Below are 26,426 nucleotides of genomic sequence, written 5' to 3'. Positions count from 1 at the left end.
GGAGTTAAACTGAGGTTCCTAATATGATTCATTAATTATGATTGATTTCACTTCGTGTAAATGTTATTTTTAATGTAATTTTTTCATTTTACGATTTTATTACTAATTTAGAAATAAGCCTGTCTACTATACAAAATGAGTCACAGTTACTTGAAATAAAGATTATTATTATTATTATTATTATTAAGTTTATTTTACACGCATTTTTGATACCTATTAGTAAAGGATAATAGTATATTATGTTATGTATCAAATAGTAATATTGCAGGCTGTTGAAATAACTAATAAAATAAGGCATATCTAATGATCTCTCGACAAGATTTCGTTGTTTGTTAAAATTAATATTTCTGAACCTTGAAACTTTTCTTCGATGCAATAGTAATAATAATAATAAAAAAATAATATTCAGATAACTAGGATCCATCAGTTGTTACTGAGTATAGTATAGTAGTAACTGTTATCTGGATTTTACTAACTAACAGATTTAGTTATTAAATTATTAACCTAAGTACATTGCTTTGTTTATAGATTTGATTAGTGTTAAACAAATCCAAATGTAAGTAAGTACAGTATGTTGCTCGGTAGAGTAACGTGGAGCAGGTGCTTAGGCCTAAACACGCCGGCGCTGCGCGGGCGCCGGACGGGGTGCGAAAACCTATGCAAATACCAATACGGTAAATTACCTTATCACGTATGTAAAATTGAATATTCCTTCACTAGAAACTTTCGATTGCTAAGTCACTAATTCATAGAAGAAATACTTAATTTAGTCGAACTGCGGTTACGCATTACCATTGTACGATCAGCGAATGCAGCAACCACTGTCGAATGATTTGTCATAATACTTTTTGATTTCATAAGTAGGTAATTTAGATGTAAATCTTTGTAAAATGCTTTACTGGTGTACCAGGTGATTCTTCTATTTATGACAGTGTGTATTTATATGGTTATGTGGTTAAGGTATACCGTAGGCGAAAGGCTAGCAACCTGTCACTATTGGGAAGGTCCTCACTGAAAGTCAGCGCCGCTTGCCGTGGCATTATGCTGACTGGGGACCTGTTTAGCGTCATGTACCTATGTCTTGTATTTGTTCTATGTTTGTTTTTATGGCATTAAATAAATGTACTTTCTCTTCTGTTTAATTTTTATTCAATTCCAATACTAATGTGGCTTTAATTTTTTTTGTACTTTCACAGTGCTTAAGTACCTCCTGTAAGTATTACTGTGTTATAATTTTGATCTAAATAAATACAATAAATGAATCATCATAGACCATGTGCGAATACAGCCTCTATGCTCTTTTGAGTATTGAGAACTTCCATGAGTCAAGGTACCAAAGGATAATCATGATTCATTCGTCAATTGATTACTTCGTGATCCTTTGACCAACTTACTCCTGATCTCCTTACGATACTACTTACGAACATACACTGAAAAATCCAGGGAAAATCATACAAACACACAACACTGTCACAAGATCACCACTGGGATTATTACCAGAAGGCACTAGCACATCCTGCTGGTCGTCGCTTGAGGCTGGCGAGGGCGGGGGCGAGGGCGCGCGCGGGGGCTGCGCCGGCGCGGGCTCCATGCACGCATCGCGGGGCGCCAGGTTGACCGGCTGCTGGGGATCCCAGCCTCGCACTAGGCCGCGGGCGCCGCCGCCACGCCGCTTTATACGCGCGCCGCGTCACGAGTGACGTCACGCCTGCGCGAGGAAAACGTTTTCTCGGAAGATTACGATGCACGCTGCGTCTGCGCACCGCGACACTGCAAGTCCTTGACCCGATTAATTAGATGCGGTGATACGCCAAAATTAGCTAATTAATATAGCCCAAGATTTTTTTATTCTTAATAAATAAATAAATATCACGGGACACTTGACACCAATTAACCTAGTCCCAAAGCAATCAAAGCTTGTGTTATGGGTACTAGGCAGCGGATCATCATCATCATGTCAGCCGAAAGACGTCCACTGCTGGACATAGGCCTCCCCCAAGGCTCTCCAAGGCAGCGGATAAACATACTTAATGACATAGCTTCATTTTGACTTTCTCAAAGAGAGGAGTGTTATAAACATGTGTGTCTATCTGGGCGTCTGTCTGTGGCATCATACTTCAAAACAGATGAACCGATTTTGATGCGATTTTTTTAATCGAAAGGTAGTTTATTGGGGATTTTGCTAAGCTAAGTTTTTTTAGTTATAATCGGTTCAGCAATTTTTGAGATATTGAACTTTGAAATAACAATGTGGGGGCTTGCAACTTTTCTGAGTTAGTTAGGTTAGGTTAAGGTGAAGAAGTATAGATATACTATGAACTAAAATAAACATATTTTAACTCTATGCGGTGAGCTACGAAACGATGACATTGACTATATGTAGGTACAGTCAAGATCAAAAATAAGTATCTATTCGAACCACTCAAAAATATGTTACTACGGCCTTATTGTCTGTGGTACTTATTTTGAAACTTTGAATAAGTTCATATTTTCACCCTTAACTGTACATGTTTTACACAACAGGTACCTACTATACCTAAACATAGGGGTTGTAATAGGTATGCAACATTTTTTGTAAGAGAAGTAACAATAGGCTGTATTTAAACCTTATGTCCTTACTCCTTACTATAGGTACCTACCTACTATTATCACTTCACGCTTAAATAAACTGCTGAATGGATTTAGATGAAATTTGGTAACAGCTACTAGAATTCAAATTTTACAAATTGTGATAGAGTTTATATTTTGTAGCAATGTGTCATTGATTGTTGGATAGAACCAGCTAAGGCCGCGAATGGCCGTTCGTCTATTTCCATGAGAAAACAATTTATGCGTCCTTTATAGTGTCCCTAGAACAGATAACCGTTGGGGGAGAAAAGTCCTCGAGTGGCAACCACGAACCGGAAGACGAAGCGTTGGCAGGCCTCCCACCAGGTGGACTGACGACATCGTGAGAGTAGCGGGAAACCGGTGGATGCAAGTGGCGAGTTGTCGTTCATTGTGGCGTTCTAAGGGGGAGGCCTTTGTCCAGCAGTGGACGTCTTCGGGCTGATGATGATGATGATGATAGTGTCCCTTAAAGTTCGGCAGTTTATCTTGCCGCAGACTAGGCCCAACATAAGTGACGTTACATTAAATTCAAACATTTTTGGACCCCCCCCCCCTTGTCACACTTATTACTACAAAAAAACCTCAACTAATTTGTTCTTGCGCCGCTCCACCCCTTGATCTACGCCGTAATTTATGGAGGACCTATCGGACATTTTGTAAATTTTCCGTGTTTCAAATTCAAATACCTAATTTATTGTTGTTTCTAGCTAGACCTAATAAACATTTACTTACCTATTCCATCATCGGCCAAGTCCGTGTTGCGACAGGTTGTGTTCATATACTTAAATGCTGTGACTAATTTACCAGTTAGTCTCCAGAAGATGCGTGGGTATTATTGTAGGTACTGCAATTTTATCGAACTGTAGGTACTCCTGACAAGCCTCGAAAATGTTCAGTCGCTGACACTGAACAGTTGACTGTCTTCAGTTAATCAATTGTCACGTGGTTTGCCCCGGCTTACGATAGCCCTTACTTAGGCTACTTACCCTTACTTAAGCTATCAAACATCGAGCACGATATAATATTCTCAACAGATACCTAGGTTCACCGGAATCAAAACCATAAACAAAACCACAGAACACAATTGTATACAAATTCAACATGTGTAAGGCAGCTGTCTCACCGCCGGCGAGGAAACGATTGGCTATCGACTATTTTCTCGCTCAAGAAACGAACAAAAGATATAAGATCCTGTGTGAGTAAAAAAGACATATATATTAATAGTTGATCGCTGGCGGTTCACACTGCCGGCGAGAACTCGCTCTTACATCTTTTGTCGCAGCGACAAGAGCTATAAAACTCGCTGAGCTATAAAACTAGCTCAGCGATACTCGCTCAGCGCTATTAGCTTGGCGGCCGCCCGGCTCGAGCGAGTGGAGCGAGTAATCGCCCGTCTGCTCGAACACTCGCTTTTCACTGCTCGCCCACTCGTTTCTAGTTACTCGCTCTGCTCGCTTCTCGCTCATCGTCGGCGGTGGGACAAGTGCCTTAGTCTACACTTCGATTGTTTTGCGACTCTATTGACTTTTAAGTATAATAATATAATGTACTTATAAACGAGTTATACTTATGAATAGTGAACCACCAAGTATGGGTACGGTTCTTAAAATAAAAGTCGTAATTATTTTCACTCATTATGACATTTATTTTGAAAATCCACAGTTGGAAGAAATATTTGTTTTGTTGGAATTCATATCAGACACACTGATTTTCTAAACTCCACACACAAGACTTGGTGCAGTTCCAGGGTCCCAACGACAGCCGCGGAGAAAGGCAGAGCGACCGCAGGCAGGGCGGAACAGTGTTGCGATCACAGCCGCAGGGCTCCGTGGTGCCCCGATGCCTTGGCGACGGAGCTGGGCGCTGGCTTGTACAAGGCTTCATGCCCAACTATTACTGTACGAGTAGGTCATAGTCGACGAAGTCACGTTAGTTGAATTTCACGTAAAATTATCACGTTACAGAGGGTGCGGGGGTGAGACGGAACTTCAAGTACCAGGTAACTACTTAAGTACCTACTTATATACGTCTCCGCTAGGTAATAGAAGCTCACTTTTATGGCCTAATCACGTCTTGGTAGGTACAGTCACACATTAATATCTGCCACAGCGGAACGTGCAAAAATATCTGACACGTCCTTCCGGCCGTATAAATAGAGTCGTATCAGATATTTATGCACGCTTGTTGTGTCAGATATTAGTGCTTATGACTGTACGGCTAGCAATGGCTTTGCACACAAATTGGTTAGGTACTCTCAGCACACATAATAAGCAGCGAAAATTTCGCCGCGATGTCGGTGATGCGTATACTAAAATGCGTATACTTGAAAAAATAAATTTTAGTCTGGATTTCAGTACTTTGGCTTTATTTAAGATGCCTGAAAGTGACAGGGTTTCAAACCACTATACAACGAATGTAATTTTTTTGTTAAGATCCAACCCCAGATTTACTACTTTTCCGAACTATCCGAACCGGGAGAGAAACTTGATGTGGCGCCTTCCGAAAGTCGCCTGATCTGCCATCTCCCTTCCCTGAATTTCAGTTCTGCCGAATACAACTGCTCTATAAGTAGACAATGTAGTTTTATCCATGGTACAGAAATCTCTAAGCGCAAATAGAGTCCACGCGTTTGCCCAAGGTCGTCTTCGGGTCGCCCTGCACCACACGATATGGTAATGTCGCGCTGGGAAACCCGAGCCCACGCCGACGTGATCGAACCACTTGTAAATTTATAATAAACAACACAATCTTTGTTTTAGTAGGTAACCGTATATTATAGGTATACATATAAACCAGTAAGCGGACTTTTTACCGCAAATTGACAACGCCTGTTTTTGTAAGCAGCTGCTCTCTTACATAGTCAAAACCTTTGGACACCTTAAGTGTTCTGTTGTGACACGAAATGTACACAATACAGTACAATACAATAACTCTTTATTGCACACCAACAAATAATAAGCAGAACAGAAAACACAGGTATATATATGTAGATTTACTAAGAAAAAAAAAATTTTTAACTAACAACATAAATACAATTATTGTACAATTATTGTAAGGTTTTCTAGTTACGACGGAACTTTTTCTACTCAGTCGGTTGAATCCCCGTGTTTCGTAGCAAATTCTAATAGATTCTGAGAACTAAAAGAGGCTGGGTCTATGCTGCGGTGATCGAACAATTCAAGGTTAAACCTAATGTCATCATATGTATAATACTAACTAAGTATTACTCAGAGACATTTCTACAACACTTAGGGGCTGTTTCACCATCCATTGATTAGTGTTAACTGGCGGTTAGGTGTGATGTCGTCTCTTTTTGTTTTGTTCGAATAGACGGAGACGGCATCACATTTAACCGTCGGTTAACGCTAATCAATGGATGGTGAAACAGCCCCTTAGTTCCCTATAATTTAAGCTTAGTAGCATAAATGTTAGCTTTTGGATTAGACCACTACGCCATACCGCCCTCTGCTGTTTTTCTCCGTCAATACCTAATCTCAGGTTGGTCATTGCTGTAACAATAATGTTGTATACCTAATATGTATATTGAGCTGTATACAAGGTGTTAATTAAATGTAACTGAAAACCTGAGACACCCAAAAAATATTTTTTCATTTTAAGATTCATTGCATTTATTTTCAGATACCTTCATTATTTCCAAAAAATATTCATGGGTTTTGTTAAGTCACTAATTCTGCTTGCTTTGTAACTCTACAACTACGACGTTTTTAGAAGACAAACAAACTGACACCAAAACGACCAGTATTAATTATCTAAATAGTATGCAACCTCGCAAAAACATTTAATTGGCACATGTTGAATTCGTACAATACAATATACAATACAAAGACTCTTTATTGTACACCAGACATAGTAAGCGATACAGAAAACAGATACACAGAGAAAAAAATACAAGGTGAGCAATAGGCGGCCTTGTCGCTTAAGAGCGGTCTCTTCCAGGCAACCTTTTTTACAGAAAGCAGGAAGGACTAGTTTACAACAGGTAATTAATAATATATTATTAGACGTAATTTTTAGACTGGGCCCAATAAAAAAAGGGATTTACAACACACCTGATTCAAAACATAGTGTAATCGATTTTACTCTCGATTCTGAGCAAACTACTTTCTGGTTTTCATTTATATACACCTTGTATACACAAACTCACAAACAAACTCAAACTCACAACATTTATTGACAAGAAAAACACACTACATCACAACAAAAACACAGTAAAAACATAAATAGGGAAGAGAGGAAAATAAGAGACATTGTGCTGTAGTGTACACCATGTAGTTGAATTGACATTGATAGGTAGTACGAATATTAATATTTATTATGTAATGCCTAACATTCATTTATTTGTAATCCACTATAACTCGTCTACTACCTAGAACAAACTCAATGACGCCTGTCTTAGTTAAATTATCAAAATAAACAATAATTATAAACAGCTCATTCCGTGAGTCACCCTAATAAATGCTATAGGCCGGTATAAATCGTCAATTTCGGTGACAGCACGATAAGAGATGATGATAAGAGATAAGCCCGTGATTGCAGATCGGTTGTTGACTGCGTGAGTCAGCCCCATCACGCGGAGCTTTGGAAGGTTTAGACGACTCTAGGCTTGCTCATTGCACTGAGACAGAGATAGCTCAACGGAAGTGCTGATAACAGTTCCGGTGGACTTGAGACGAATGCGGGCATATCTTCGTATATTTGCACTCGTTGGACCGCTTAATCCTGTCATCAAACACTGTCGCCGTCACGTCCCTCATGTGTGGGTGTGTCATTTACTAAACGAGAGATTGAGTAATTTGTCGTCAAACTACAGATTATGAATGGAAGTGGTCCACTCCTCCAGAGCAGAGAAACGATTATAGTGAATTGAATGATGTCGATTGTTAATACGTAGTTAAATACTGCCTAATTCTACTTTCCTGAGCAATTAAAGCGTACCCCCACTTCCCACTAGGTGGACTGACGAAATCTCAAGTGTTGCGGGCATCTGGTGGATGCAAGTGGCAATGTGAAATGTAAGTGAAGCAGCGCTCTCTATTGCCAACTACGAGAACTCTAGCACTAGGGTGTGGAAAGCAAGTGGAAATCCGTCATATTCCTAGGGTTCGCTCAGTAGCGGCTATGTCAGATAGCACTATGTCAAGAATTTAGCGACTTAGAAGACGTGTCAACAGTACGCGTAAGTAAGTAAGTACTTGTCTTGTCTTTTCTATTTTATTGATAACCTTTTTATTATTTGACTCACATCGAGTTTGTAGAGGTTTCCGTTTGCAATTAACGCAGGCTTTTTTGGGGTTCCGTAGTTTTTTGTGATTAGTTAGGAAATAACTTCAAAGGGCTAGAACACAAAGGCTAGAAGTCGAGGACAACCAAATGTAATAGGCGCCCTAGACTTTAATTTGAGAACTTAATAATTTTGTACACAGGCAATAATGTTCTTCAACTGTCAAAACGTCATGTTCGAAAATCACGTACGACCGTTTATTGTCAATTTATTTCTGGTCCAACGTAATAAATTTATCAGTCTAGTTTTGCTTATAATTACAGTGAGTCTGTCATCATAACTGAGGCACAAGGAATTACGCAATGAAAGTCGTGAAATACTTGAGATTTTAGAACGCTCTTGGTCCTAGTTAGAACGGATATAATATAATATGCTGCCTTGCCAGTCAGTTGTGTAGGGTGGGAGACAGTGGGAGTTGTTTTGATGATAAAGCGGATAACTTAATTTAACTTTACGTAGTTTACAAATCGACAATGGTTATATACGGAGTATTCATCGTTAGCAAATCTGGCGGGCTCATTTACAACTACGACCATAACATTCCCCGTGTGGAGACAGAAAAAACATTCGGGTTTCCATTAGACATCAAACTGCAATATGAAAATAAAAAGATTGTCGTAGTATTTGGGCAACGAGACGGAATAAATGGTAAGAATGGCTGCGTAACTAAATGTAACACATATTTTGAACATTGTAATACTATATTATAAGCCTCATTCTCAAATTACCAGATATGTTATTTGCTTTCAATCGTGATTGTGGTTTGTTTCAGTTGGCCACGTTCTTCTCTCTGTAAATGGCTCACCAGTATCGGGACGGACCACAGAAGATGGCAGAGACGTCTTTGAAGTGATAGAAACTAAGGTAAACTTAGCAAAGTATTCCACCCATTTTAAATGTTTTTCTTTGCAAATTTCTTAACATTTTATATATTTCTAGGAAAACTATCCCCTAAGTTTAAAGTTTGGGCGTCCGCGAGCTACCACAAATGAGAAAATAGTCCTGGCTAGCATGTTCTACCCGTTGTTTGCACTGGCCAGCCAACTCAGCCCAGTGCCCAAGTCATCAGGGATAGAGTCCCTGACTGCTGACACATTCAAACTGTCCTGCTTCCAGACACTGACAGGTATTGACAATTACACTTCTATACTTCGGTTTGTTCAGCAATAGAAATAAGATTAAGAGGCTGTTTCACCATCCATTGATTAGTGTTAACTGACTGTTAAATGTGATGCTGTCTCCGTCTATTCGAAAAACACAAATAGACGGCATCTCATTTAACCACCAGTTAACAATAATCAATGGTTGGTGAAACAGCCCCTAAGTAAACAATTTGTAAACACTTAACTTTGTTGATGTCCTACCTAACATGATTTATTTCCCACTTTAACATCAAGCATTCCTTGTCTTGTTCTCTTTGTTCTAACTAGTATATGTCTTATAATTAAGTTAACAATTTTTGAAGTTGTTGTAGGTATCCCGAATTAACTACCGGTGCTAGTTTTTTTTTTGACATTCATAAGTGCTTGTTATAGCCTAAATTGAATAAAGATATTTTGACTTTGACTTAACCCTACCGGTCATTTGACAGCACAGCGCCATACTTAAGTTTAAAAAAAAAACTCATATCATTTGTAGCTCTCAACCTTGATGCTGGCAAAATAGTCCCATTGGACAGAAGCAATTTACCTATTAACAAAAAAGTAAACAACTCAATATGTAATTTTGTTGAAATATGTTTTTTAGTCATAGATACTTTGTTTCTTAAGAGCTGTAAATAAAAAATTACAAACAGTCTATTAGAAGCATAAATTCTCTGAGCAAGGCAGTCTTTAACCAGCGATATGCTGAGCCAGGACCTTTTTATAGCGGCAACACTTCTTATTGTTATTTTTATTAATTATGTGTCATTTTGAACATGAAACTACCGTGAGACTCACTCATATCCGAAACATGTCGATAAATTAAGAAGTGAGTTATCCGTTATAATATCATTTAATAATTATTTCTTCTTTCTTTTTAATGTAGTTTTTTAAGGCTTTCCATGAGGCTGACAGTCACATTTAGTGTACATATTATTATAATTATCATTAAAGCTTTATGTATCCATACAATACATAGAATAAGTTTATATATAAATTATTGTAGTGATAAGTAGTTTATTATATGGCCCCTATTGGGTAAAAGCTTCCTCCATCTTTTTCCACTTTTTCATCTTACACTCATCACTCACTCACATACAATTTCATCAACCCATCTTTTCTTTTGCCATCCTCTTTGTCTTTTTCCAGCCGGACCAAGCCACTCTGTTGTTTGTAATGTCCATCTACATAAGCCTGTTTAAAATATTAGACAAATAAAAATACTTTTGTATGTAAATTTGTGTACTGCAGGGGTGAAGTTCATAGTGGTGAGCGCCGTGTCTCTGACGGGCAGCGAGGCCGTGCTGCGGCGCATCTACGAGCTGTACGCCGACTACGCGCTTAAGAACCCCTTCTACTCGCTGGAGATGCCCATCCGCTGCGAGCTGTTCGACACCTCGCTGCACACGCTGCTGGAGCTCGTCGATAAAAATGGCACCAACAACTTATAGGAGCGCTGGCTGTATGGTTAAGTTTATTTATGCTATGTTATTGTTTATAAAGTTATGTTAATCAAACTGTGGCTCTTATTTTATTGCAAGTTGACTTGCAATGTTTCCTCCAATTAATGTCTTAGGGGCCTAGTTAAACCTTTGAACTAGAGACTCGAAATTTAGTACCATCCATCAGCCAAATAATGTGGTCTACCACCTTAAAGTTGATAATCGTTTGCATGTCATAAAACAATAATGCCAATAAACATGTCTGTCAACTTAAAAGTTCGACTTTAGCAACATATTCATTTGATAAGAACTTGTTTAAAAATTGGTAGACCACTTATTTGGCTGATGGCACATATATTCCTTGAAGCCCTCTCATTCTGATAGTAGACCTGTACCCAGCAGTGGGACATGTATGGGCTGGGGCGATGATGATGATTCCTTGAAGATTATAGAAGCGCACTAACAAAGAACTTTTCGAAAGGTTTCCACCCACTCTAAGCATTTTAGGCAAATATTTTTGTGAATTGCTTTGAAAAATCAAGGGATGAATCTTCAGATGAAATAAAAACCAGATTTGTTTACAATAAAAAATTTATTGATATATAATAATTATTTATTAATAACAATTCAAACGGGCGCGGGCCCTCACTGCGCTCCCCTATCGTATAATGTCTAATATAATGTCTATCGTTACTCGTTAACCTTACTCAGCGATCGCTCCTTTGTACTTCCTACGACACACAGACAATCACACACACTTTATTGCCTGATATTTGGTACAGAGTCGGGCCCCGGGACGCCTGGGCCGGCCGCTCGCAGCGCGCGCGGCGCGCGGCGTCTGCGCTGCGGGAGACTCGCTGGGGCACTGTGCGAACTACGCGTTACAATTAGCACTTATAAAAACAGTAAATAATCCAAAATAAAAGGCCATATAAAACCGCACATAATTTTGATAGAGCTCGTGGCGAATGAGTAGCGAAGCGGTCCTGCAGCCGCGGGGTCGGCCGGCCGGCAACTTATACAGTACTCATCAACAAACATTTGAACGTTGCATAACGTCAAATGCCATATTTCGTCAAAAACAGGGCTTGAACTACTGTGCAATGCTTCGCCGCCGCCAACAGCTGGGACGGGACTTTCAAACTCATAAACTGGATAAATTCATTAAATTAATTTCACAAGTGTCAAGTGGGACAAGTGGACGCCGAGCATTGCACGCAGTCCCGCATCGGAACGGAACAGGCAAGCGAAGCTCGTTCAACTCGAAGCTATTTGGGAGGTTGTGGTCGGTACAAAAATAGAGCCGATAGCCGGTCTCCACTACAAAATAAGTTCCTTTGCTCGCTATCAATAAGTCTTAATTTACATCAGCCGCGGCTGTCCGCTGCTCGCTCGCGGCAGGCTACGGAGCAATGGATCTTCAGAGCGTCCCGTGAGGAACACCATCGGTACATTATGCCCTGAATCCCGCTGCGATCTCGCCCTAAACATACACCGTCCTTAATTTACCGATATAACAATTTTAAGTCCACTTTCAACAATACAATCGAAATACGCACTAAAATAAATATACGGCTGATGGAACCAAAATTTGTATCAAGTTGTTTCAAGATCTGTTAAGTATCTCTCCTATTTATTCAGTTTTAAGATTGTTAGTTGACGCATCTTATTACTACGATAATTACTCGATCAATTTTTAATAATATCTTATTAATAATGAAACCATTCCAATCCACACGTCAAGCACTCAAGCCAAGATCAGTCGGTCGGCGCCGTGAGCGACGCGTCTTTAAACCCTTAAGTCAGTCGGTTTGGTTCCTACGCCTACGTCGTACCTTACCATTAGAAACGCGCTCGCGTCAAGTCTCAAACAGGGATCGCATGACTATAATCGTTGTCGGTTGTCATACCTTATAATATAATTATTTGCATTATTACACGGCCGTCGGACCGGCCCAGCGCGGGGTCTGGGTGGCAAGCTCCTGTCCGGTCCCTTAGAGGTTATCGTTAGGGTCTGGGCACACGGGCACGTGCGTACTTATTTATTTATACGCCCATCATCATGCCAAAATAAACTATTATTTAAGAGCTTTGGGAACGGCATTGTCAGCAATGTGCTTTTGACCTTTTTTTCCTTACATCTGCAAGTGTACTATCTACTATTACAAGATAAATTCGAGGAGCGAATCAGCAATTTTGCAACGGAATTTTATGGTTTGCAAAATTTAAGGAGAAGAAAGAAATGTTTTAAAGATTAAGTTCCGATCCGGTTCATTTCGAGCCCCAGAAAATGCTTGAACCACCAGATAAGAAGTGTGAGAGGTGAATAGGTCAAACTAAATAGAAAAAGGGAATAAACAATAAGTAGGTATTATGGTTTTGAGTATTTACTCTCTTTTGTCATGACGATCCGTATACGTCCACAAGAAAGTTTCACTCGTTATGTCCTGGAATAATCCGGGGTGAATGAAGTCTACATGGTCCTTTCAATACTATTTCACACTTAGCTCAGCCTCAATCATGTATTCAGCCAAGCCACGCAGCCAGAATTGGGCTCAGTGAGGTGCTGCGCAGTACGTGGTATAACTATTGTGTACATAGGTGACTAGAACTGCCCCCGGTTCCAGGATGGATACTGACGGATAGCTTTGAGTCACTGTCACCATGTGCCCACAAGGGTTTATCCTCTGCGATGGCTGCTGTAATTGTCAGCCGTAAGGCGCGCTAGTGCAGTCGGTCTCGAATCATCCCAGAACATTATCATTAATGGGAAGATATTTGGATAAATAGCTGTATGATAGTAAATCCATATATTTCCTTTAAAAACAACAGTTGCACTTTCCCATACACGAGCATCGAGTCCGCCGTTCTCACATCATGGAAGATTAGGTACCTAATGATAACCTGTGACATACAACCCATAAATAGTACACTTAATAAAATTGTTATATGATTCCCGATTCTTGATATCAACCGTGGACAGTAATGTAGACGCCGAGGTACCCGCCGGAGATATCGCCGGTCGCATTATTGCACTAACATGGCACGCGTATTGCACAAACGTCTAACATTGTAATAAAATAACCGCTGGGTGTCGATTGAATATCATATTCAGCGGACACGTCCGGATGCGAGATGGGACGCGTCTCGCAATCATTTATTCTTTTAAAATGACACGATTACGCACTGTTTAGCACAAAGTCAAATATGTATGATATTATTTGGCAGGGGGTGTCGTCGCGGCTTTGTAATCACAACTCGGGGCGGCGGCCGGCGGCGCGGGGCCGCTCAATACTCTCCTGCGAATAAATACCACGTTTATTGTTAAGCTGTGACATAGACATTCTAGTTGATTTAGGGGCTGTTTCACCATCCATTGATTAGTGTTAACCGACGGTTAACTGTGATGCCGTCTCCGTCTATTCGAACAAAACAAATAGAGACGGCATCACACCTAACCGCCAGTTAACACTAATCAATGGATGGTGATGGTGGTCGCGGGATCGCGGTGGATGCGTAAAGCACAAGACCAGTCTGAGTGGAGAGCCTTGGGGGAGGCCTATGTCCAGCAGTGGACGTCTTTCGGCTGACATGATGATGATGATGATGAATGGATGGTGAAACAGCCCCTTAGTGTTGGTGTGCGTGTGAGCGTACCTTACTAGGAGCGCGGCCCCCAGAGCCTTAGCGAGTAGTCGTCGGAAGCGGAGGCGAGCACGTCGTGGTGCACGGGGTTCCAGGCCACGGCGTTCACGCAGCGCGAGTGCCCCGCCACCACCGCCACCGGCTCCTCGCCAGAGATGTGCCAAATGTACACCTACACAACAACACAATTAGGGCTAGCGCGTATGAATTCTCCGCTAGAGGCGCTAGTGTAGCGTGAGGTCTCCGAAATGTCAAATCTCATAGTTTTTGGGTGAGCTACGCAGGTTTATTTATAATTAGAATAATTTTGTGACTATTTTGCAATATCTGAAATTAATTATGGCAAATATGCGTTCCGGGGCAATGAATGTCTGTGTTTTGAGACAGTTTTGTCTTTCGGAAACCTTTGTCCTCCCTTTTTTCCGAACAAAACGGGGACTATGCAACACTGTGGCATGCTCGATATTTTTATGGTACGGTTTTAAGGTGTATTAAATATGATTTTAATCTAAACTTTGTTTTCACGCCCGTAATAACAGACTTTGAAAGCCATACTTAAAAACCTCACGCAACAGTGCGCCATCTAGTGAGACAAAAAACGATAGCCCTCATTTCGTTGAGTTACAGAAGTGCTAGTTGTGTCTTCGGACACGAAACCTCATAGTTGGTGTACAATATTTTTGAACATTTGTGAAGAAGCCAATAAATTAGCACAGTGAGAATCGACACCAAACATGGCATTTGCAAATGACAAAATCTTTTGGCATTGTCGTTCTGTGGAAAACTGGCTTTCGCTAGACTGCATTTCTTATACTTGTTCACGACAATTTTGGCCCGTGACTGCTACAGCTGTCCTAGTTACAAGTTTCCAACTGGTTTTTCCCATAGTTTCGAATGTAATCGTGATTTTTGTTAGCAGCCGTTTACGCTTCAGGGGAACCATATTGTCTGGTGTGCATACCTTGTTATCTTCACTGCCGGAGGCCACGAAGTCCTGCCGCGCGCCGCCGAAGCACGCGTGGATGGTGAAGTGCCCCTGCGAGAGCCCGCGGAAGCGCCGCACCAGTGCGCGTGCGCCTGGCGCAACAATACTATTATTTAATAACTAGTGCACGAGACGCAATTATTAATAACTAAAATTCGGGTTCCGTCTTTTCGCAGAATTATTGTTTCATTTACCAACTCTCAATTTTCTCTGGAACCAAAAATTTTTCTCAGTGTAATTTCATATAAAGATTGTTTTTTTGGAATCTTTTTGTATTTTTTATTTCAATTCCAAATTTTTACTTCCCATAAAACCTAAATTGAAAATACAAACTGAAATATAGATGCACAGAAAAACCAGAAAAATAAGACCAGCACTGGGAATCGTACCCAGGTCCTCGGTATTCCGTACCGCGTGCTATACCGCTACACCACTGCTGGTGTCATATACTTTTCACATCTCTATATCTCATATAATTTCATATACTTTTATTGAACACAGTAGGTTAGGTTAGGTTTGTTTTAGGAATGTTCCGAAAATAATATAGTTTCAGAGAAGTTGGCAAATGAAACATTTGGGAAACTTGAGTTGGGAAAAGGCACAGAACCTTAAAATTAAACGGCTCAAAGTCACGACTAGAAGTCCAGGACGGTCTAACTAGTTTCGTACTTTTCAGATGACTTTATTGCTAATTATTTCGACTACACATGTGTACAGTCGATCCGTCTATAACAAGACAGATTTTTATGTAGTATTACAACGCAACATCACAAGGTAAAGTGGATAGTAATCTGTACGACTGAACATCTCCTGTAGCCGCTGTAGCGGAGCGTGCCAAAATAGCTGACTGATCCTACCAATCCTAGAAATAGTCTCATCAGATACAAATATGCACACTTTGTTGTGCCAGCTATTGGTGCTGGTCATTGTGCCTTTAAGTCCTGGCAAAGAAACTGCTGCGGATAATCCGCTGTCATGTCGTGAAAGCAGCCACTCGTACCCAGTGCCGTAGCTAGGTGGACAAGGGCCCCGGTGCATAGAGAAAGAATCGGGCCCTCACCCCCTCCTTCCACGTAGCTTGAACTGATATTGGCCTTCAAAACATTTTTTTCTTTTATGCTCCTCTTTTTTCAAAGCTTCGGTTAGAGGGCCTCCTGGGCTCCGGGGCCCTGGTGCACTGCACCACCTGGCCATTTGATAGCTTCGCTACTGCTTGTACCACAAAAGTAACAAGGCCTACATCACCATCATCATCATCATCAGCCAGAAGACGTCCACTGCTGAACAAAGTCCTCCCCCACAGAACGCCACAATGAACGACAACTTGCCACTGGCCCGTGGCCCGTGGCATGGTCGTTTGGTTGCCCGCAAAACTTGTTAACTTTTTAAAAGAAAAGAGCGACAATGGACTCACGGATGTCCCAGAGGTGCACGCCCTGGTTGGCGACGTTGAGCAGCAGCAGCGAGTCGGCCGCGTCCACCGTCAGCGCCATCACCGCGTGCTCCTCCTGGATCCTGCGCACGCGCACGCACACGCACACACATCACAACACATTCAAACAGTGCTCGGGGAACACTTTTGATCAAGGAATACTCGACCCGCTATAGTACATTGTGTCTTAAGGGCGGTAAATAAGGAATTACGAACGAGAGTCTATTAGAAGCCCAAAGTCAAAGACTGAGGGCTTTAATGAGTCGATGTTCGTAATTCTAGTACCGTCCGTGCGACATACAATGTTTTTCATCACATTTGCGAGTAAAATTGTATATATGTAAAAGAAAAACTAATATTTTTTCAAAAATTGTCGATACCGCTGACTGCGCTCTTGGCAGCGCCAGCTCCGCGCGCTGCTGCACGCTATGCAGTAACAAACTCATTTACCGATCTTGGGCTTCATGACAAGAAAACTAGTACGGACAAACAAAGATTAGCATGACAAGAAAATTAGTACGCAGTTAGCGGTATCGGCAATTTTTGAAAAAATATTAGTTTTTCTTTTACAAATATACAATTTTACTCGCAAATGTGATAAAAAACATTGTATGTTGCACGGGTGGTACTAGAGTTAAGAAGAAGTCTTCGACTTCGGGTTTCTAATAGGCTTTCGTTCGTAATTCCTTATTTACCGCCCTTAAACCGCAATGCACTATTATCCGTTTACTACTTTAAATATATATGAGTTAGGAAAATAGATATACAGCGTGTATTTTCGTTACACTTTGGTAATAGTTAGGGTTGTGTGATGTAGACGTTACAGCGTGGAGATGGAGCTGTAATGAACACAATTTGACGCATACACGTTGCTATCTTAAAATCGCGGGTGAGCAAAGTGATTTTCTATGTTATTTGGTATTGTGAGTATATTATATTACGAGTATAACTACTTGGATGTAGAGAAAATGTTTCTTTTTGGGGTTTTTGGGGTTGAGTCGGCGGAAGGGTCAAAGAGGTTAGCTCCTTGCTTTTGTTTCATCATCATCATATCACCCGCAAGGACGTCCACTGTTGGACTCCCCTTAGACCTTTAGTTGTTGCATTCGGAAGCCGCCTGCTTCCACCGTGAACCCGCGACTTTAACCAGGGCACGCTTTTTTTTACAATTTATTGATTTTATTTGAGACGCTTTATATGAAATGAGGGCGTGCAGTCTCGAAAACCGCTATGGACGACTGGGATAATAATATATAAATAAATACGGCGACGTACATTGAATCCAGAATGTAAGATTCTTAGAATCCTGAGCGTAGCGAGGAATTCTTAGAACTGTGCGTATGGGGATTCAAGCAACGGATGAAAATAATTTTATAGATAGCTCATAAACTTTTCATACCGAGCATTAAGACTCGATAAAATATATTCAACTATTTTAAGAACAATCAGCATAGAAAATGGCGGGATTATCAACTTGTATCATTTCTTAGAAAAGTTGAACAAGAAAACCACTTTGCCCTCTCGTCAATTAATCAAAGTGGATAAGATAGAATGATTTATTTGTAAAATAAGAGTAAGTACAAGAGGTAGAGGGATTATGTGTGTTATGTTCGCGCCGGCGCCGGTGTCGTGCTCACAGGTTGCAGTCGGTGAGGTCTGTGAAGTCGTAGTGTCGCACGCGGTGGTGCGTGTCGGCGGCCAGCACGCCGCGCCCGTCGCCGCGCGTCGCCAGCGCGTTCACGCGCACGCCGTCCCAGCTGTTCAGCAGCTGCCCCTGACACACCAACACCCAATCTCAATTACGCCCAATATCGATAAAGGCATGAGTGTTTTGACCAGTTTTTTTAAAAACTGGCCACAATCACGCCTGATGGAAAGAAGCGAGGATGAGGCCTACGATGGAGCACGCTTGCCTAATAAATCCTCATTCACCCTAGACTTGAAAGCGGCCAAATTGTAGTCCTCCGTTCACTCATTGCCGTCTATCGTTTACTACCAAGAAGGATTAGACGCATGATTTTTGATCAAGCTAGATTTACCCCCGTTTCACCATCCAATAATTAAATTTATCTAACGGATAAATGTCGTCACATTGACTCCGTTTGTTTTGTTCGAATAGACGAAGACGGCCTCACATTTATCTGGCATATAAAATTAATCAATGGGTGGTGAAACAGCCCTTATCATCGGTATTGTCTTTAGTTTTCACATAACAACCCTGAGCTATTGAATAATACTTGCCGGAACGGTAATCATGAATAAAAAAACCGTCCAGGAGCGTGTCGGACACGCCCAAGATAAGGTTCCGTAGCCATTAAGAAAAAAATCAAGTAATATTATGTGCATTATAACACAATTAAAACACTTATTACAGTCTTAAAATCTATTACCAGAAAAGAGCGTATCTTCACGGCACTTACGTCCTTTTATTGAGAAGCGCAGTTTTTCGGCAATAACTCAAAAACGGTAATATCCGATCATTTTTGAAACTATTTTTTGCTACATTGGGAGCGATTATTTCCAGAAATCTTCACTTAATCAAAAAAGTTTTGAGAAACCTTACTATCTTTTCAAAAGAGCTGTCGAACTATGTGCCACACGTTGATGCGAGTTAAATTTTTTTTCAATTTCTGTTACGTGTATGGAGTGCCCCCCTCCCATAAATATTTATTTTGTAATTTAACTACAAAACTAAATAGCTACTTTGACAAGACGTAACTAACGAAACTATAAGGGTTCCGGTGTTGCCATTTTGGCTCCGGAACCCTAAAAACGCCGGAAAATCATGGGCAGCGATTCGTCTTTCTGGGACTAAATGATACTGGTAGTCACCAGCACCACCGGCACCAATATCTGCCAAAACAACGGGTGCAGAAATATCTTACAAATCTATTTCTAGGGCCAGTAGGACATGTCAGATATTTGTGTCAGATATTGTTGCAGGTGAGTGTACACAGTGGAGGGGCGTACCTCTCTCGTGCAGTGGTAGAACTGTCCGCGCGCGCCGCCGCACACGAACTTGTCGGAGCCGGCGTGCCACGCCACGGCCGTCAGAGAGTCCTCCTGCGAGTGCGACATCTTTGTCTGCAGCTGCTCCGTCTGTAACACGGCACCAAACGTTCAATAAGGTCGCAGACTGAAAGCTAAACGAGCAAGGGGAGCGATTCCTCTGAACATTGCGTGTGCTTCCCACCCAGGTAACTGCTAGACGACGAGCGTCTCGACCACGCAATTAATTCAGAACAACGCTCGCCTCTCCCCTATAAGTTATTCCAGTGCGTTCGTTGCCGGGTTTTAAAATAAGAGTTCTATCTCTTCCCGTGGATTATTAACCGCTATACTCTGTTAATGAATTTGCAGATATTTAGTTTTAGTTTTTTAAAATTTCATTGTTATTTTACATTTTTATTTTTGTTTTTGACTTCTGATTATTTTCAATATTGATTATTATTTTCAGTTTTTACTTGCCATTATTATTTTTCAAATTATTTTATGAAAATTAATTGGACGATCCCCTGACATTATTTTAATTTTAATTTTATGAAAACCTGTTTTGAATTCTAATTGTTTTTTGCTTTTTTATTATTTTATTCAATTTTAACATTTTGTGACATTCAATTGTTTTCCAATTTAATCTTTTGTGTATTCTTGACAATTTCAGTATAAATTCGTCGTAACTTTGACATGTACAAACTATGATGTAATTTTATTCTGAATGAATAAATAATCTAATCTAATCTATTATTTATTTTTTGTTTTATTTTTTGTTTGCTGTTTATTGTTTTTTTTTGTTTTGATTTTGTTGTATTTGTGTGTCTGTGAATGAGAATAAATGTCTTCCTTCTCTTTCTTTCTGATGGAAGAATGGGCAGCGGCGCTCTGTGTTGCCAACAACGAACTCCACTCCATATATGGAGTCAAAACTCCAGCCCTGCGGTGTGAAAGCAAGGGGAAATCACAACACTATTTTCCCCTATACTTAAGTACTTGTAAACTAACACTATGGATTTTTAGGTCCGAAATAAACTTTTGAATTTGAATTTTCCAAGAAAGTCGCTATAAAGGCTCACTATTGAGTAGCTTCATCCGACGACCACGACCACTCTGCCAAGAGTGTAACGACTTAGAAGAGTTATTCCAAAAATTCAGCATTTGCACATCAAAAATCATTCAATGTCCGCCGTTTTAGCGGGAAATGGTAACACACAAAGACACACCTGTACACACAAACAATATTTCACATTTAAAACATCATTGAGAGACAGCAGATGTAAAGTAGTTGGTGTCTGACCTCCATGTTCCATATCCAGAGGTCGGGGCAGTCCTCGGGCCCGGCGGCGATGAGCCAGCGGCCGTCGGGGCTCCACGCCAGGAACGACACGCCGTAAGAGTGACCCTCCAGCGATTTCCTGCAACGTCACACACATTATTACACTTAACGCGCTTGGAAATACACGCTATTGAGGTGGAATATCGTCGGCAAACTCGTCAAATTTGTAGTGCAACTCAGGTGCAGTGGCTCACTACAGGCCATCACCATTGTAGACAGAAGGCAATGGCCAGTGAGCAATGATTCGTCGCGTAATGGGGATTGTGTCAATTTTTACTCGATTTTCGAGAGTATTTCTTTGGTCCTCTCTGCAGTCTGCAACTGATAATGATGGAGAGTGTAATATAATAATGAAGGAACGGTGATCAATAAGACGCCAGTTGTAGGTGTGCGTAAAAGAACCTCTTTATTCAGTAAACTTTAGATTATATACATTGCGATTGTCGGTGACACAAGCAATATGCGTTTATGTAGCAGTAAGCTATTGTATTACTGCTAAACACTAACAGCCTTATTCATAAACGACAGTCAAACCTATTTTAGTTAAAATGCCGCTACAATACAATACAATTCGTTTGTCCTTATCTGTCACTTCGACATTTGTATTGTTAGAAAGGGACAAAGCATTTGTGAGTTAACATAGGCTTGTTAAGTTTTATGAATAAGGCTGTAAAAGTGGCCAATTGCCATATTACAACAGAGTGGCAGGCAAAAGAGCAGTGGGTCGTAGAAAGAAATCGTGGCTACGGACGGGAATCAAGAGCGTCACAGAGCTTTTTAGACTGGCAAAAGACCGAACCAGATATGCGGAGCTGACTGGCAACCTTCACTAGTCGGAGAGGCAGTTGAGAGTGGTTACCTGAAGGCCAGGCGGCGCGCCTGCGGGTCGTAGTCCCAGATCATGACGGTGTTGTCTTTGGAGCCTGAGGCCAGCTTGCTGCCGTCCGGAGACCAGCGGCAGTACCACACCTCGTCGCAGTGCTCGTTCAACACCTGCAACACGAGTTATCACGTTTATGTGTATAGCGGTATAGAGGGCAGTTTATTTCACTGAATTTCAAACAGACTCATTTTTAAATATCCATTTTTTTTCTACGATACTATCGTAGTTTCTGTAAAAACCATGGTGGCTTGAACTATCGCCCCTGAAGCAGAGGATCGTGGGTTCAAACCCCGGCTCGAACCTCTGAGTTTTTGAAATTCATGTGCGGAATTACATTTGAAATTTACCGCGAGCTTTACGGTGAAGGAAAACATCGCGAGGAAACCTGCACTAACCTGCGAAGCAATTCAATGGTGTGTGTGAAGTTCCGCACTGAGCCCGCGTGGGAACTACGGCCCAAGCCCTCTTATTCTGAGAGGAGGCCTGTGCCCAGCAGTGGGACGTATACAGGCTGGGATGATGATGATGATCATAATTTCTACGCCTATATTTTTTACAACGGCGTGGCAAAACAGTTAACCAGTAAAAGATTGGGAATGACAATACACGAAAACAGGTTATCCTGGTGTTGCGCGAGTCATTACCTGTAGCGGGTGTATGGGGAAGGAGTCCGGCGAGCAGTGGTGGTCGGCCAGCAGCGAGAAGGGGATGTGGTCGGGCGGCGGGCGCGGCGCCGCGTGGAACCGGCAGCGCGCCACCTGCGCCTGCGCCGCCTGCGCCAGCAGCGCCCGCAGCCGCGCCGGCGGCATCATCAGCGCCGGCGGGAGCGCCGCCTGACACCAATAACACTCTTATATGGCGGTACACATTAAATCAACTGGAAATTTGAAATAGTATGACGTAGACTTGGAATAACGTTTATTTTCTCACTGCGATGGACGGAGTTTTTAGAATGACGAGCGATCATCTGATCATGGAGCATGAGACAGTGTCGACCGCGACACTGGTCAATAAAATCCACGTATGAAATAATATGCCGCTTGAATTTTACCTTACTCCATCGTTCCTCACGCACGGCCAGCGTGTAGAAAATACTGGCAAAGGAAAACTCGGCCCCGCATCCATCGGAACTGTGTGATATCATACCTGCACGCGCTGCAGCACGGAGGCGCGCGAGGCGGGCCCGGCGCCGGGCCAGCGCGCGCGCGCCTGCAGCTCGGGGCGTCGGCGCACATCATGAGCGCGGACAGGCGGTGCACGCGCGGCGTGTCGTGCTGCAGCGGCGTCAGTTCGTTGCGCAGCACGTGCAGCGCGTCCAGCGCGCGCCCCGCCTCCAGGTGCTCCAGGTACTTCTGCTCCAGCACCACGAACTGCATCTCCTATAGGACCACACCACACCACACCGTTACACTTGTATTGTAGCGCACTACACATGATACCAACCTAGTAAAGATTCAAGATCATATGGCGTCTAACCGCCGAACGCTCATGTAACAAAAAGAAGTAGTAAGAACGATTGTGATTCTGAGTATGTTACACAATAAGAACAATGAGGGCTATCGTTTTTTGTCTCACTAGATGGCGCCACTGTGGGTGAGGTTTTTAGTATGCTTTCAAAGTCTGTTATTACGGGCGTGAAAACAAAGTTTAGATTAAATCATATTTAATACACCTTAAAGACAAAACTGTCTCAAAACACAGACATTCATTGCCCCGGAACGCATATTTGCCATAATTAATTTCAGATATTGCAAAATATTCACAAAATTATTCTAATTATACATAAACCCGCGTAGCTCACCCAAAAACTATTAGATTTGACATTCCTCACGCTACACTAACGCCTCTAGCGGCAAATTCATACGCGATAGCCCTCATTAGCTGGCCCACCAACAAACGGTGTAAGCATGTTCAAGTAGTCACATTCAAGTAACAACTGCCAAGGATAACCTACCGCCCAGAGTCCTTTATAAAGAACCGTATTGTTAGTTATTGTGTAAGACTGTTTGTAACTTATTACCTTGTTACTTTAATTGCTTTTCATTGTACTAAAGAAAGTTATTGTACTGCCATTTTGTCCTAACATTGTATTTAAGATGTTCGAAATCGGAGAAATCATTTGCCCCTAAGATATAGGTATTTTATACCTAGTTTAGGGGACAGAATTTCTGAATACTCTATAATGACTCTCATGTACAAACCTAATTATTGTATGAACTGTAACATGCTTATGTACAAATAAATTTATTATTATTATTATTATTAACTACATAAAAAAAAAATTTACTTGCGCCAATGGAGGGTAATTAAGAGGGTAATGAATGAGTCATGGAACGGAGCGCTGTCTAGCCCGGCCCGGCCCCGCCGCAGTGTGTGTAGGTGTACGTACGGCGAGAGCGCTGGGCTCGAGCTGCGCGTCGGTCTGCAGCAGCGAGTGCAGCGCGCGCAGCTCGTGGTCGGCCTTGCCCCAGTCGCCGGCCAGCACGTGCGCGCGGAACGTGGCCGCCGCCGGGTGCTCCAGGTGCAGCCCCGACTCCTCCATCAGCAGCGCCGCGCTGCGCCTGCCACGACACACGACACGACCATTAGCCCGACCGGGTGCCACAACAATATAACCTCCTTGTTTGCTCAAGCATTACAGATTCCAGTCTAACACTGTGGCTAAAACTTGACTAATGATGAGTTTATCTTGTGAAATAACAATCTTTAGGGTGAAGCCAGACAAGCCCCTGTTCCACGTATCCCTACCGCTGTATCCCCACTGATAGAGCTATGTGGAAATAGTTATTTATGTCACAAGGGAGCAAAATGGTGTAATTACGGCGAGGGCGTAAATTGAATCCAGAATGTAGCGAAGGATTCTACAATAGAATCCTGAGCGTAGCGAGGGATTCTAAAGTAGAATCTTGAGCGTAATGAGGGATTCAAGTGTTAACGCCCAAGATGAAAATAATTTTGCTCCCGAGTAGCTCATACAACTTTTCACACCAAGCATTAAGAAACTTGAAAAAAATAGTTCTAAATATTATTAAAGAATAACCAGCATAGAAAATGGCGTGACTTTACAATTATCAACTTCAAAAAATGGCACGGCATGGGGTCGGTTTGGATGGTTGGAAAAAATCCACAAGTCCCTACAAGACAGCCATCTACTATGGATGGTTGAAAAAAAATCCACAAGTCCCTACAAGACAGCCATCTACTATGGATGGTTGGAAAAAAATCCACAAGTCCCTACCACACGGTCAGCTAGGATGGATAGCTTGAAAAAAATCCACATGTCCCTACCGGGATGGAAGGGATAAGTGGACACATTTTTTCCATCTATCCCTACTGGTAGTGAAGAAAGAAAAAATATTCCACGTATCTTTATCAGGGGGGATATAGCTACAGGGATAGGTGGAACAGGGGCAGACGAGCGTCATCTGACTTCACCCTTGGCCTTACACCAAACTATGTCTAATTATTTATTTTTTAATTGCTGAAGCCATATTTTACAAATTTAATTGGATTGATATATCAGCTAACAGACCTCATCACTTGTCACTCTTGTGCCTGTCTGTGATGTTGGTAGGAAAAGACCAAAAAGTCACAAAGCCCACCACAGCCACCTATTTGATTTAACTTCATTTGTTATTTAAGCAATATTTTTCAAAAATATTCTTAATCAGTTTTATTGCTTTAGGAACCTGTTGCCATTGGGCAAAGAGTTTCGTGTGTTTACAATTATAAGCCACAGACTTGAAAATACATAATATTTAACAAAGTTTTAATCATCAAAAAAGATAATCATCACACATCATAATCATCAGTCACATTACCTTAACATAGTTTCAAATTATACTAAATACTGCCTTATTGCATCTAATATTTCAAATTCAAATTGTTTTGCATTAGTTTTATTCTCACATTTCAGCATGTACAACTGAACAAAATGAAGTATACACTTACAACCAAATCAAATTTCACAGAGTGAGCAAATTGTATTTGTAGTAATATTTCATTTGGTAACTTTGTTTAATTTGACATTTATAAAAATTTTCAAATATGTTTAGCAGTTTTAAGTAGTATCCATGCTAAAATAACGTATACCCAGATAGGTAATAAATAACCAAGCCTAAAGCAAAAATACGGAATAAATGGCCTAGAAATTCTTAGCCTCCTGAAGCCCACCATATAAATATTGACAAAGCAATTAGAATGTAATTCCGTCAAACTGCCATGGTGTAAAACTAAAGAATTTTTACATTATTACATTGTCATAGATTCATAGTTCCCTTGAACTTATTGTGTACATTCTATTGCACATTGGGCCACACGAGGTTAACTATACAATTCATCAATTTCACATATAAATAACTCAGAATAATACCAACTCATTTTTTTAGTTCACAAATTAGAAATCACTTAGCACTTAGGTAGGGTATGACAAAAAAAGCAAGATCAAATCAAGACAGTTGGTTGGTCATCAAATATGATTGGGATTTGGTAATTCTGTTTTATGGAAATATTTATTATTTCTACTCTGCTTCAATCAATTCTTTGTCATCATCATGATTCAATCCAGATTTTAATTTCAACAAAACAATTGTTGCCACAAACTAGTTCAAAATAAGCATTTAAGGAGCAGGTATGCTGAAAATTTTGGTCTTATT

At 41.2% G+C, this 26,426-nt stretch overlaps 2 protein-coding genes across 2 annotated transcripts; one reads left to right on the top strand and one right to left on the bottom strand.

The window, feature by feature from the left end:
* Positions 1–8,140: 8,140 nt before the first annotated feature.
* LOC141431543 (trafficking protein particle complex subunit 4-like) lies at positions 8,141–10,571 on the top strand. Its single transcript, XM_074092719.1, has 4 exons — positions 8,141–8,560; positions 8,685–8,776; positions 8,852–9,038; positions 10,306–10,571. The coding sequence occupies exons 1-4, from the start codon at positions 8,386–8,388 to the stop codon at positions 10,503–10,505; spliced, it is 654 nt and encodes a 217-aa protein (XP_073948820.1). The 5' UTR covers positions 8,141–8,385; the 3' UTR covers positions 10,506–10,571.
* Positions 10,572–11,069: 498 nt separating this feature from the next.
* LOC141431798 (WD repeat-containing protein 26-like) lies at positions 11,070–24,326 on the bottom strand. The gene is given in 12 exon segments (XM_074092980.1): positions 11,070–13,795; positions 14,154–14,313; positions 15,103–15,218; positions 16,541–16,641; positions 18,196–18,332; positions 19,529–19,657; positions 20,850–20,967; positions 21,748–21,881; positions 22,416–22,604; positions 22,918–22,991; positions 22,994–23,150; positions 24,161–24,326. Coding segments are annotated over 11 exon segments (1,464 nt in total). The 5' UTR covers positions 24,314–24,326; the 3' UTR covers positions 11,070–13,795; positions 14,154–14,157.
* Positions 24,327–26,426: the final 2,100 nt, after the last annotated feature.

This window comes from Choristoneura fumiferana, chromosome 10, assembly GCF_025370935.1.
Source record: "Choristoneura fumiferana chromosome 10, NRCan_CFum_1, whole genome shotgun sequence".
Taxonomy (NCBI): Eukaryota; Metazoa; Arthropoda; class Insecta; order Lepidoptera; family Tortricidae; genus Choristoneura; species Choristoneura fumiferana.
The sequence above is the reverse complement of the archived record's forward strand: the minus strand, read 5'-3'. Positions and strand labels throughout refer to the sequence as shown.

Bases quoted from the DNA above. Each gene is read 5' to 3' on its own strand.
- LOC141431543 (XM_074092719.1), top strand. From the start codon at position 8,386: ATGGTTATATACGGAGTATTCATCGTTAGCAAATCTGGCGGGCTCATT. The intron at 8,561-8,684 runs GTAAGAATGGCT...GGTTTGTTTCAG, and splicing joins GCAACGAGACGGAATAAATG to TTGGCCACGTTCTTCTCTCT. The intron at 8,777-8,851 runs GTAAACTTAGCA...ATATATTTCTAG, and splicing joins TTGAAGTGATAGAAACTAAG to GAAAACTATCCCCTAAGTTT.